The sequence below is a fragment of the Culex quinquefasciatus genome, chromosome 3 (assembly GCF_015732765.1).
Source record: "Culex quinquefasciatus strain JHB chromosome 3, VPISU_Cqui_1.0_pri_paternal, whole genome shotgun sequence".
Lineage (NCBI taxonomy): Eukaryota > Metazoa > Arthropoda > Insecta > Diptera > Culicidae > Culex > Culex quinquefasciatus.
This window is the reverse complement of record NC_051863.1, coordinates 154,927,135-154,940,723: the sequence shown is the minus strand read 5'-3', so window position 1 is coordinate 154,940,723 and position 13,589 is coordinate 154,927,135. Positions and strand designations below refer to the sequence as shown.

The following is a 13,589-nucleotide window of genomic DNA, read 5'->3' as shown; positions in this document are numbered from 1 at the left end:
AATTTTGAGTAAGAAAAAGTCATTGCGGATGGCGAGGAAATCGATATCCCAATATCCTCAATATCCCCTAACTATTTGATTTTATTTATTTTTCAGAATTACACAAAAAATGTTGTATGGAATTCGTTGCAATACTCAATTTTCTCAGCACTCGTCGTATTTATCCAACTTGGCCGAGCCTGGATGTACTGCTCGTGGTGAAAATTTTGTTTTTGCAACATGTAGCAAGGTCGGTGTAATTTGTCAAACAGGATTTCGATACATTATTTAAACAGAAAATTGAAATACAAACCAACTCATATAGGACCGTTTAATTATTTATTGAAAAATATTGTAAACGCCTCAAACAACGACCGCGCCCAGATCGACACCGCATGCGCGCCCGGATCCGGAAACCGATAGTCCACGATCCCATCCCCCGCACTAGCCGAGTACGTCGCCCTACCCGAGCGTGGCCTCATGTGTTGCGTGACCTTGGCCGCTTCCCCGCAAGCCGCGGCAAATATCTCCACGCAATCCATCGTCGGGAGGCCCTGCTGGACGGCGGTCCTCAGCCGAAACTCACCCTGCCTCAGCGCATCCAGCATGGTCCGGTCGCCCAGTTCCGTGAGGGCGTACTGCACGATGGCATCGTTTCCGGCGGCGAGGGCCGTTAACCAGTGGTTGAGAGTTACGGCGGCGAAACGGTTAGTGGTTGACGTTTGAAAGGCTTTGGAAGCTGCCTGGAAGAATAGACTGTAGATGGCCCCGGAGGTGCCACCGATGCTGAGCTGCAGGATCGTGCTGATGTCTTGGAGCATTTTGGCCGGATGGAGAAGGTCAATGCTGGCGGTCGCTAGGGCAGCTAGCAAAGCGGTGGCACCGTTGGCGATGGTATTGCCGGTGTCTCCGTCGCCACATTCGCGATCGAAGGCGTTCAAGAGGTCGCGACTGGTTTGCAGCACTTGGGCGATGTGATGGAGGGTGTTGTTTACGAGGGAAGTGCTGGATTCTTGAAGTTTTATTTTGAACAGGTTGGGATTTGGGCGAGTTTCTACCTCGACGATGGTATCGAACTTGACTCTATCGGAAGGTTCAAGATGAAACGATTGACCACTTCCAAACAGTTTTGAAGCTACTTGAACCTCGTGATCTAGATATACAAGCAGCTGGTCATTATAAGCAAGGTTCAGCAAGGTGACTGACAACCCGACCTGGCTTAGGGACGAAAAGTAAGTTCCGCAGTATATCCGCCGAATTCGGTAGCGCGTTTCCAACAATTTAGTCAAAACATCCAGGAAAACTCCAACGACAATTTCCGAAGTTCCTCCAAGGTTGTTAACCAGCACAACAACCTCTGCAAATTCTGGCATTTTCTTGACCATTCTCTCCATCATAAACCAAACAATCGATTCAAATCCATCGCACTCATCCATCTTGTACACACCCGGCTCACCATGAAGTCCCTTACCTAGCTCAACATTTCGCAGCTTATCTCCGTCCGTCATCTCAAAGGTGAACCCAAACGTCGCCATCTGACCTTTCCGCAACAGCCCTTCCCCGTACTCGTACAACTCGTCCAACGAAAATCCCAACTCGGCCATCGCGCCCAAAATCTTGATCAACAGCACCTTTCCCGCCAGTCCCCGTTTCCCAACCGACCGCGCCACCATCGAATCCTCAATCGAGCAGTCGTCATCGTTCAGCAGCATCCGAACTCGACAATATCCGTACAACGATCGAGCCCGCTCCATCGCCAGCCCAAAGTTCAACCGATCGCCGGTGTAGTTGTTCACCACGAACAGCACACTGTCCCCGCCGGGATCGGTGGCCACCGTCCGCAAGCAGTCCAGGATGGCCGTCGCAGATGGCGCCGCGAAAACGTCCCCACAAACGGCACCGTGCAGCATCCCGCGGCCAACGTAGCCAATGTGGGCCGGCTCGTGGCCACTGCCGCCACCGGAAATCAGCTTCACCCCAGTCGTGGAAGTGCTTCCGCTGCGAGTGTTGCGCACGATGCAGTTTCGGTCATGGATCAACCTGAGTCCGTTGTTGGCCCGGATGAATCCGGACAGTGCGATGTTAACGTTTGAGTTCATAGCGGAGTACTGCGGAGCGAGCAGCTTTGGTTGATAACGGTGGGCAGTTTGAAAGATGCAGTTTGGCTTATCAGTAGTTTTGTTTTGTGCTCGATGAACTTTTATTAAAATAGTCATTTATTTGTTTGCCATGCTGGGGATGTTTGGTATTCAAAAGCACAACCGGGGTGACATCGGTAGGATTTCAAAACATTTTTGAGCAAATCCAGCTCAAATCAGGAATTTTTTTGGTATTTTTGTACCCGACCCTCTCCGATTTCAATGTAACTTTTTAGACATGTTATCCTAGGCCTAAGCCATTTTTGTGTATATGGAGCCATTTGTACTCAAAAGTCAAAAATAACATTTGAGAAGGGCGTAAGTTATTTAAATATTTTTGTATTTCGTAATTTAAAAATTTCTGTATCTCAAAGCCGTTGCATCGTATCAAAAACTGGTCAAAGACAAACTTGTAGGAAATTTGATGGGCTTTCTGAAAAAATACACTGAAAGAAAAAAAAAACACTCCACTTTTATGAGATTTTTAAATTTTTATGTTTAAAAGTTGAATTGTAAGGTGATGTCACGATTTTTTTTCGTTCAAACCTTTTGTGAAAATAGCCTAAAATGTTACAAAAAGACTCACGAAAATGCAGGATAGACTCTCCTTAAAAAAATACAAAAATCATCAAAGGCAAACTTATGGGAAATTGGACGAGTTTTCCGGTAAAAATATTTTCGAGACTGAAAAATCAAGTCTGTCATATAGAAATCGCCAAAAACCACCAAAAAAACCTATTTTTTCAACATTTTTATTTTTAAAACCGCTGTATCTTCACAAGGATTGGACATAGGAGCAGTTCTCCACGGAATCGGTCTTTTTTCTTTGATTTTAATTTTTGTATTTTTTAATCTGGCTGAAACTTTTTTGGTACCTTCGGTATGCCCAAAGAAGCCATTTTGCATCATTAGTTTGTCCATATAATTTTCCATACAAATTTGGCAGCTGTCCATACAAAATTGATATGTGAAATTTCAAAAATCTGTATCTTTTGAAGGAATTTTTTGATCGATCTGGTGTCTTCGGCAAAGTTGTAGGTATGGATACGGACTACACTGGAAAAAAATAATACACGGTAAAAAAAATTTGGTGATTTTTTTATTTAACTTTTTATCACTAAAACTTGATTTGCAAAAAAACACTATTTTTAATTTTTTTTATTTTTTGATATGTTTTAGAGGACATAAAATGCCAACTTTTCAGAAATTTCCAGGTTGTGCAAAAAATCTTTAACCGAGTTATGAATTTTTTAAACAATACTGATTTTTTAAAAAAATCGAAATTTTGGTCGCAAAAATTTTTCAACTTCATTTTTTGATGTAAAATTGAATTTGCAATCAAAAAGTACTATAGTGAAATTTTGATAAAGTGCATCGTTTTCAAGTTATAGCTATTTTTATGTAACTTTTTCAAAATAGTCGCAGTTTTCATTTTTAAATTAGTGCACATGTTTGCCCACTTTTGAAAAATATTTTTGAAAAGCTGAGAAAATTCTCTATATTTTGCTTCTTCGGACTTTGTTGATACGACCTTTAGTTGCTGAGATATTGCAATGCAAAGGTTTAAAAACAGGAAAACTGATGTTTTCTAAGTCTCACCCAAACAGCCCACCATTTTTCAATGTCGATATCTCAGCAACTAATGGTCCGATTTTCAATGTTAATATATGAAACATTTGTGAAATTTTCCGATCTTTTCGAAAACAATATTTTCAAAATTTTCAAATCAAGACTAACATTTTAAAAGGGCGTAATATTGAATGTTTGGCCTTTTTGAAATGTTAGTCTTGATTTGAAAATTTTGAAAATATTGTTTTCGAAAAGATCGGAAAATTTCACACATTTTTCATATATTAACATTGAAAATCGGACCATTAGTTGCTGAGATATCGACATTGAAAAATGGTGGGCTGTTTGGGTGAGACTTAGAAAACATCAGTTTTCCTGTTTTTAAACCTTTGCATTGCAATATCTCAGCAACTAAAGGTCGTATCAACAAAGTCCGAAGAAGCAAAATATAGAGAATTTTCTCAGCTTTTCAAAAATATTTTTTTCAAAAGTGGGCAAACATGTGCACTAATTTAAAAAAATGAAAAACTGCGACTATTTTGAAAAAAGTTACATAAAAATAGCTATAACTTGAAAACGATGCACTTTATCAAAATTTCACTAAAGTACTTTTTGATTGCAAATTTGATTTTACATCAAAAAATGAAGTTGAAAAATTTTTGCGACCAAAATTTCGATTTTTTAAAAAAATCAGTATTGTTTAAAAAATTCATAACTCGGTCAAAGATTTTTTGCACAACCTGGAAATTTCTGAAAAGTTGGCATTTTATGTCCTCTAAAACATATCAAAAAATAAAAAAATTAAAAATAGTGTTTTTTTGTAAATCAAGTTTTAGTGATAAAAAGTTAAATAAAAAAATCACCAAATTTTTTTTATCGTGTATTATTTTTTTTCAGTGTAGTCCATATCCATACCTACAACTTTGCCGAAGACACCAAATCGATCAAAAAATTCCTTCAAAAGGTACAGATTTTTGAATTTTCACATATCATTTTTGTATGGACAGCTGCCAAATTTGTATGGAAAATTATATGGACAAACCAATGATGCAAAATGGCTTCTTTGGGCATACCGAAGGCACCAAAAAAGTTTCAGTCGGATTAAAAAATACAAAAAAAATCGAATGACCGAAATCCTAGAGAACTGCTCATAGGACAATGGTCAATACGGAGACTTTTATGTAAAATTGTCTGGGGAATCGATTCTCACTATCGGTTTTCAAAAATTTTGAAGTTTAGACCACTTTTCAAAAAAAAAAAAACAGTTTTAGTAAAATCACTCCTGACAGTTTCACGAAGATATTTCATGATTTAACTGAGAAAGAGACGATTTAAGCTAAAAAAAAATTCCATGCGCAAAGCTAACTGTCAAACTTTGCGAGCGTTTTACTCTAAACATCTAGTTGATTTACGGGTGCCACGATACCTCGAGATGGGATGGACCAAATTGGCTGAAACTTTGGGTACAGACTCTCAAGACATATCCAGTGTGCATGATGAAAGCCGATTGTGAAATTTTGCTTTTTTTAAAAACAAAAAAAATCAAGAACTTAATTTTTTTTATATGAAAAACAAAAAAATATTTTTATTTTTTTCTTAAATAAACTTTTTGAAAATCGGCCTTCGTCATGCACACGGGACTTGTTAAACGAGTCTTCGGGTGCCACGAGATATCGTGGCACCCATTTTTTCATAACTGTTAACTTAAAATAGCTGTATCTCGGCAATTGGGTCCTTAAATGAAGTTTAGATTGCTGATATTATTGTTTACAGCGATAAATCTTATTTTTCTGAGTACAAACCCTTTGTACGACCACAAAGAGTTTAAAATGAATTTTTAAATCAATTTTGAAAAATTAACCTCACGGTTCTCTTGACAGAAAAGCTCCTACTTGACAGCTCGTTCCAAGGGGACCATAGTTGATCCATCGAAAAAATGTTGCCTAGTCAAATTTTTTTTTGCACTAAAATGAAAAAAAAGTGATCAGAAATGGTTTTGAATCGTGTTTTTTACCGTTGTACATAAAAATTGACATAGGGCTTTAGTACCCAATTCTACAACCAAATATGTTCAAATTTGTTTTGTTTTGTTTTTTTTTTTTTTTATTATAGAGGTTTTACACAGTTTGTGCATTCGCCTCTTAAAAAAATAAAGATAAATACATTTTTATTGCATGTACATCAACTCACACCACTTCATGAAATTGTCGGTTCTTAATTTTGCGCTGTCTTCTTTGCTGATTTGTTTCAACGTTTGCTCGTCCATCTCGGTATCACTGTCGAAATTTATTTGAGTGCGCTTCTCCTGGGGCGTTGTTTTGGACTCGATAGAAAGTTGTCTTTTTGCACTCTTTTTTTTCTTCTCAACAGTTCTAAACCCATCGTCGTCGGTGACCTTCGAGATGGGATTAGATACTGTTGTTGTTGTTGCAGCTGGCACAATTGTAATCGTTGTTGTTGGTTTGTCGTTCTTCTGGTTCGCGTTCACGGTCTTCTTTTTTGCTTTCGCGGATGAGCAGGTTTTTTCGGGGTGACTTTTCTGTCCACATCGTCGGCAAGTCGGGATCTGGCCAGCATGAGTGGCCAAGCTTAATTGGCCCTTGATGCTGACGTATGACGGCACCTGCTTGGCGAGTTTCATCCTCAGGACCCGCACACCGTTTGGAATCCCGGGGAAAAAGTTCTTCCAAACGTCGTCCGTAATCGTCAGCACCTCTCCATACTGCGCCATTCCGTCAGCGATGTCGTCGTTGGGCATTCCCGGCGGAAGATCGTGGACCCGGACGTCGACGGCGTTGTCGTCAACGTACACCGGAATCAGGAAATTCTTCTCACCCGAACGGAGCGCGTGCTTCATGTGGTTGTCTGCTGCTACTTTGACGGCTGTTGCTAGATCAGCCATCTCGATGAGGATGCCGTTCCGGGTGTTGTGCAGTTGAAGGCACTTAAACCCGGCAGGATTAAGGCCCATGCTTTTTTCCACAAAGGTTTTTATGGAATCCAGCGGTGGGCGAGCTGGGAGGACTCCAAAGTCCACGAAGATCGTGTTTTTTCGAGTTGTGCTCATTTCTGAGCCAGCACGAAAACAAAAGAAATTGCTGCGAGGAGGTAGCACGTCTGATAGGCACCGTGTATTGTAGCCGACTGTTTGTTTTGTTAATAGATGAAAATGAAATCTGATTTTAAAAAAATAAAAAAAAATGTGCTTATATTGCGCAATTCTCACTAACTTGGGCTTCGCACTAAATTATTGCTATCGTTCGCACTATTGCGACTTGTCAAACTGGCTTGGGAAATTTTAATTTTCTCAAAAAAAGATCAAAGCGAGCCGATGTTGCTTACCTGTCAATCGCAATTTTAATGTGCGAATGTCCGGTTTGGTGGAAACTGCGACTGGAAATGTAAATAAACAACTGCTGGTTGCCTAGTTTTTGGAAATTTTGTTGTCAAAAGTGCGAGAGGAAAGTGCGGGCCAAATCCAAGTTTCAGTGCAAGGATCAATACCAACCTCTGACATTTTTTGCCGATTTACATGTATGTAACCCCTTAAGGAACCAATTTTTGAAATAGTACAGAAAAAATAAATAAAAAAATAAAAAAATGGTAGAGTTTTATGCAATTCAATTTACTGTTTATATTGAATAAATAAGATATTAGAATTTTTTTTTTACTGACGCATTCCAAACTGAAAATAGATCTTGCATTATGACAATAAACTATTACAGTTTATAGACAATCACCCCGTCTTTTCAGACTTAATTTACTAACTAAACGGGACAAACACAGAACACCCAGAGGAGATGGGCGGGATTCGATTCCGGGCCCCTTAGCACACATGAGAGATTTTCTGGAAAATTGGTTGAAAATTCCCCATTTCCCAGGATTTTTGTAACCCCGGAAATTGGATGCTCAAGTCCAGGGTTGACTAAAGTTTGGCCCGACGACGCCCGCGAGGTAATTTTTTGTGGCCCGCGGATCAATTTTGAATGATAATGTAAAATGGCCCGTTGATCATTTGTAAAATGATTTTATTTTTTTTTGGTACAAATTTTATTTAAAGTTTTTTTTTCATGCAAATGTTGAGACTATGCCTTGTTATTCCCCCCCCCCCCCTCGGCCCCGGCCAGAGCCGAGCGACAAAAACTTTGAAAAATATTTGCATCGGCCTAATTTGTGAAAATTTTAGTATTTTCAAAAAAAAAACCTCTTATAAAGCGAAAAAGGAATACAACATTTCGCTTCGTTTGATATCCAAATTGCAAATATTGAAAATTGGATACCCACATTGCATATTTTGAAAATTTGAGTACTTTCGTAAAAGTACGGTATTTAGTGAAAATTTTAGTATTTTCAAAAAACCACTCTAATAAAGTGAGCAAGCATACGAAATTTCGCTTCGTTTGATACCTATATTATTGCAAATTATGAAAATTTGAGTACTTTCGAAAAAATACGGTGTTTTGTGAACAATTTTGAGTCCATATTTTACTTTAAAACTTACTAGATTTTCAAAAATTATCAAGAAAAATAAATTCTTAGTGAATGCATTAAAAATTAAAAATGATATTGTTGAATTTAGTCGATTTTAGAAAGATTTTAAAAATGAGTTATCGTCCATTATCAGCGATAAGATTATCGCCGATAGAATTTTCGAAATAACGATAACGATAGATTATCGTTATCGTCCCGATGATAAAAAAATTAGCGAAATTCGAATTAACGAATCCGCTTTGTATAGGCTCTTAGTGCTAGACACCGTAAACACGGCATTTTTTGTTGTTTTCAAACGACTTTTCAAATGTAATGCTAGATATTTTTAACTCCAAGCTATTTTTGTTAAAACAGCGTGGAGTTATGATTATTTTAATGTGGTTCTCACAAAAGAAAAATTAACGCTATATTTGGACCACCTTACCCGGCGAAGGTCACCCTTATGGCCAAACACAAAAATTCCGGTCTAGTAACTTAGGCACCCGTCCAATTTTGAGTCCGATCCGAGCTCTTTTGTTTTGGTTTGTGCTTTTTTCATAAGAAACTGTTAGGGGCAGGGGGGGCAGAATGGCCCACCCTTGGTTTTAGGCTTTAGAATGGATTTAGACCAATTGTAAGGCAAGGGTCTTATAAAGGACGTCAAATAACATCACCACACCGAAAACGACGTTTAAATTTATTGAAAAACCACGCCAATGTTGTTTTTTTCGAGGTTTTTAAATAAGCTTTCTGAAAAGTTGGATTGTTTGAAAAAGTTTGCTCAATGCTTATAACGTTACTAGATGTAACTACCAAGGTATACAAACAACAACGGAACCTTGAAATCATTTAGAGGCTTGGTGGTGGAAGTGTTAAATTAAAATCCACATGGGGGCAGATTGGACCACCCTTATCCTGCCTTATAAAAACAATCAAAAGCTATGAAATTTGGATTAAATGGATTATTTCACTCCTGGTAGCTTCACAAATCACCTTTAATGCAACAATAGTTGATTTTTCAATTGTTTTGACGCTTATTTGTTAAAATAGTGTCTTATTTCAACATATTAACACTATTTTCAAAAATGTTTGTTTTGGTAAGTGACTATTTTTGTAAAAGTGGTCTAACTTCATGGAAACTATGTTAGAAAGGTACCTTAAGTCATTTCTTATCTCCCTTCAACGTTGTATTAGACGAAATGGCTCGTTTTCTAAGGTGGCCCATTCTGCCCCGCTGGGTGGCCCATTCTGCCCCGCACCCTGGAAAAGAAGCCGAAAAAACTTTTTTTTTAAAGTGGCTCAAAAATAGTTTTAAGCTAAAAAATTTCATCAACCAAGTATACAACATTGAAGGGAACATCCCAAAGCATAAGCCTAATACACTGAATTCATAAGTTTTCATGTTTTTCTATGGTTTTTGGCGCATTTTACTTAGGCGGGCCATTCTGCCCCCCCTGCCCCTATATTTTGGAAATTCAACTTTTAGTGACAAAAATTGATGCGGCCCTACGGCGTTGTGTTTACCCAAATGAAGATTCTGAGATCGGATCACATTTCACAGAATCTGTAGGTGTAATTCAAATGTAACGCATTCCGAAACAATAAAATACAGAATTGAAAAAGTATTTTTTTTTTTCGAAGAGCAAAAGTTGATCAAATTTGTATTATTAAAGGATAATTTCGGATTAAATAAAGCTAGCGATTGCGTGCAGTTTGTTTTTAAATATTGCTTTCAAAAAGCTCTTGCTCAATTTTATTGAAAACATCTCACCTAGAGTGCCACACCCTCGTGAGCGCTCAGTTTGGCTGGATTTAATGTTTCAGTCCTAAACAATACGCGAAAATTGATTGCGGTTTTTTTGTTTTGTTTCCTTTTCTTTCTTTTTGTTGAGTTTTTTTTTTGACGAATTCAGTATGATGATTTGGCTTGTCTTAAAATGCTACATGGGGACACGACGCACAGATGGACTGAACGTTGATGAGTGGGGGTGACAAACAGTTACGACTTACGACTAGGTTGTACAAAGGTTTTCTAATTACTTCGATATTTGTTTTTTTTTTGTCTTGTTTGTAAAAATTGTTGTAAAATTGCTTACAATATGGTTCGAGCTCGTTGTGTTTGGCGTCCCTCGTAAATAGAGGGGAGCGCTGTTTGTGGTTTCTAATAGCAAAGTGCTGTCGATTTAAACATTTAAAAATACAATTTCTCTACTAGTACTGATGTTTCTGTTGATTCCTGTTGTTTATGTTTTTTTTTCTTCTCGATTCTAAGGCTACAGAGGATCACACGCACACTGGGTTGTTCATTCTTTCTAATGTTGCTACACGTGAATGGGGACGAAACTTGGGTCAGTTACGGTAGTGTGACGGAATGTTGTTCAGACTTGGATAACAGTTTGTATTTTTTTGTTTATATATAAGTTAGTACACAAATCTTACTTAATTAAGCTTGCTAAATAAATAGTACACACTGAGCTACGTAGAACAAGGGGAAACTATACACAAAAGTCTAGCTTAAAACGAACATTTGAACTGATTATGTCGCGCGCGCAACTCTATACACATTGAAAAACTCAATTGCTTCAAACATAATCCGACGCCGAGATGGTCCCCTCCGGCAGGCCCTCGGAGTGCTTCTCGATGGTCAGCAGATTGTTGGTTTCGTTCAGGAAATGACTCTGCACGTTGTGGCCACTCTTGTGCGGCGAGGACATCTCCTTGAGGTCCACGATCTCGTACGGCCGCTCGTCCTCGTCGTCGTCGTCGCCACCGCCATGTCCCCTCAAGCCGTGCGGACCGCTGTTGAGCAGGCCCGAGTAGTACGCGCTGCTACTGCCACTAGCCCCGCCCTGGCTGGCGCTGTGATGGGACGAGGGCCCTCCGGTGGGAATCGCCGGCAGCGGGCAGTTCATGATGAGGATGTCGTTGTCGCCTCCCTGAGAAGATAAAGGTGATTTTGTTGAAAACGAGAATTATTCGAGAATCGTCACAACACTCACATGATGCACGGAGCTCGACTTGTACGAGTTTGTCTCCGAGATTTCGTTGCCCACCTCGGCGTAGCTGGCCTCGTCGATCTGGACCGGGTTATAGTTGGCGTCGTCCATGTGGGTGTAGTGGTTCTCCACCGGCAGTGTGTGCGAGTTGACCAGCTGGTCCGGCGTGGCCAGATTCTTCCGGCTGCTGAACCACGTCCACAGGCCCGAGTTGGTACTCCGCGGACTGCACGAGCCGTTGGTAGAGTTCTTGGACGTTTGGTTGTCAAAGTTGAGCCCGGCCGTGTCCTTGGTGCTGCTCGAGTCGAAGCACAACGTCCGGATGCCATTCTGGTTGGCGCGGATTCTGAAAAGAGTGTTCAAAGCTCAAGTCACACAGCACTTGGAAAAGACCATTCTCCAACTTTACCTTTTACACCTCATAAACACAATCATTATGATGGCACCGATGACGGCCGACGTAAGCGAGACCACGACTAGCGTGAACGTCCAGCTGAACTCCTTGGTGTCTGAGGTAGGGGAGAAGATGTCCTCTATTTCAAAACTTTACCATAATCATCCAAAGGGGAAAGACGCCACAATTACTTACTAATAGCGCCATCCAGCGACAGCGTGCCCTTGTCCTGCCAGGCCCAGCTGCACAAATCGCACGTGGTCAGCCCGTCGGGCGCGATCGATTCCTCCAAAAACGGCGGCCGCGGCGGTGGCGGCACAAACTTCCCGTCCCAGTACCCGAACGAGTCAATCGTATCGATGACCTGCATGTCGTCCTCGATCAGTGGTGGGGGCAGGTCCAGCTCGAGGTTCCACGCGGTTGGCACGGCAGCGGATGCCACCGTTTCGGAGCTTCCGGACGGATCCAGGTCGCCGGCGGGATGGGACGACTGGTGGTGGTGGTGGTGGTGTTGGACGGCTGCGGAGGCGGCGATGGACCCGGCGCTATCGGGGCTGTGGCTAGAACTGCTACCGCTGCTGCTGCCGTTGCTACCGTTACCGTTACTGGACGACGCGGACAGGGACAGGCTGAGGTCATCTTCGACAGTGGGCAGCTTGGACAGCGTGAACATCGTTCATCCGGAGCGGGGATCGTGGACTGGTGGGAGGTTCAAACTGTGGAAGAGAAAATTGAATATTATGAATAATTTTTCTTGTTTTTGTTCAAGAGTGAAACATTTGTTAAATTTCCTAGATTCTAGGCCCACAATATACCGCCGAGAGTAAAATGGTCTCGATTCACATTGAGATAATTATGTTAACATTAACATCATAACGCCCCTGAATTCGACGTCTACAGGGCCCCGGCGATGGCCTGATATGAGCTACCGAACAACATTGGCAATATGGCGTCGTTTGTTAACAAACATGAGATTGTTTGTGGACGAACCGAAAAAATTACCTTTTTGTAAAAAAATCTCTAATTATTGTGCACTAACTTTAAGTCTTACAAAACAGACCACATTTCGTTAAATTCTAGAACGGAACTTTTTTTTAAATATTTTTTTTCAATTAAAACCGCTTTTATCGCGATTCTGATCAAGATTGCAATCTAATCAACGTGCCTTTAGTGTATCTTTAGTTTTCAAATCGATTTGCTGTAAATTCGTGTTTAAATTTTGAAATTTAGCAGAAATTAAAATAAGTTGCAAAATTCACAACTGCAGCCATGTGCAACAATTTCCACATTACCCATGCGGGAAACCGATAATGGGGTAATTCAAGCGTTCCAGACTGTCAAAATTCCAAAACGTCATTGCCAATCTTCGGTCCGCTGCTTTTGTTCGTGTTTGACGTTTCGGGCCGAGACTCTGGACGTCTACGAACACCAACACAAAGTTTTAAGCATTTAATTTCAACTGAACAATTGTTCCAATGATTAACTTCATAGTCTAAAATGGTGTTAAGTTTTTTTTCAATTTGGTAAGGGGAAATATACCCATTTTAAGCCTAATAAGCGGTCGTGTTTGAATGATGCTTGATAATCTGGAGTGTTCTTTGAAATTCACTAAAACCAAGTTCACCAACGAGTAGAGCAATTTTTTGTGAATATTTCTGTTTATTTTCACTTTTACTAAAAGTTATTCTATTCCTTTTACAAACATATGAAAAAAAAAAAAATTCCAAATGCATTCTAATCAGACGAGAATGCATTGGGCCATGCCCTTTTGTAATAACATTGTAGAAAATTGTAACAATCTAAAAAATAACCCTGCAAAGTTACAAAAAACACGAAATTTTAAAAAGAATTTTTTGTTCTAAATTACTTTTCTAGGTTATTGCATGTTCAAAAAGAGCATTAAATTTCCCTTAAAATGACATGTCCCAAAAAAAATTACATTCGAGTAACAACAAATTTTGGAGGCATAAAGATTTTTAATTTTTTTTTTGATGAAAAAACAGTTGAACAGTTCTTCTTGAATTTAAACTAGCTATTTTTTAT

The 13,589-nt window shown here is 39.8% G+C and overlaps 3 protein-coding genes across 5 annotated transcripts in view; all 3 read right to left on the bottom strand.

Moving 5' to 3' along the window:
- Positions 1 to 302: 302 nt before the first annotated feature.
- On the bottom strand, positions 303 to 2,122 carry LOC6050293 (triokinase/FMN cyclase). The gene has a single exon (XM_001866891.2). The coding sequence runs from the start codon at positions 2,076 to 2,078 to the stop codon at positions 315 to 317; it is 1,764 nt and encodes a 587-aa protein (XP_001866926.2). The 5' UTR covers positions 2,079 to 2,122; the 3' UTR covers positions 303 to 314.
- A 3,673-nt stretch (positions 2,123 to 5,795) lies between these two features.
- Positions 5,796 to 6,821, bottom strand: LOC119769704. Its single transcript, XM_038263133.1, has 2 exons — positions 6,314 to 6,821; positions 5,796 to 6,252 (listed from the first exon to the last, which is right to left on the bottom strand). The coding sequence occupies exons 1-2, from the start codon at positions 6,751 to 6,753 to the stop codon at positions 6,171 to 6,173; spliced, it is 522 nt and encodes a 173-aa protein (XP_038119061.1). The 5' UTR covers positions 6,754 to 6,821; the 3' UTR covers positions 5,796 to 6,170.
- Positions 6,822 to 10,048: 3,227 nt separating this feature from the next.
- The window catches only part of LOC6050296, an 88,028-nt gene continuing 84,487 nt past the window's right edge, over positions 10,049 to 13,589 (bottom strand). For 2 of the 3 annotated variants that reach the window (XM_038263353.1, XM_038263352.1), the window contains exons 2-5: positions 11,742 to 12,262; positions 11,562 to 11,685; positions 11,156 to 11,498; positions 10,049 to 11,092 (exon numbers count right to left, since the gene is read on the bottom strand). In XM_038263353.1, the coding sequence (XP_038119281.1) occupies positions 10,739 to 11,092; positions 11,156 to 11,498; positions 11,562 to 11,685; positions 11,742 to 12,219 (1,299 nt within the window). In that variant the 5' untranslated portion in view covers positions 12,220 to 12,262 and the 3' untranslated portion in view covers positions 10,049 to 10,738. The remainder of the gene's footprint in view (positions 11,093 to 11,155; positions 11,499 to 11,561; positions 11,686 to 11,741; positions 12,263 to 13,589) is intronic. The other variant, XM_038263355.1, reaches the window with a different exon arrangement.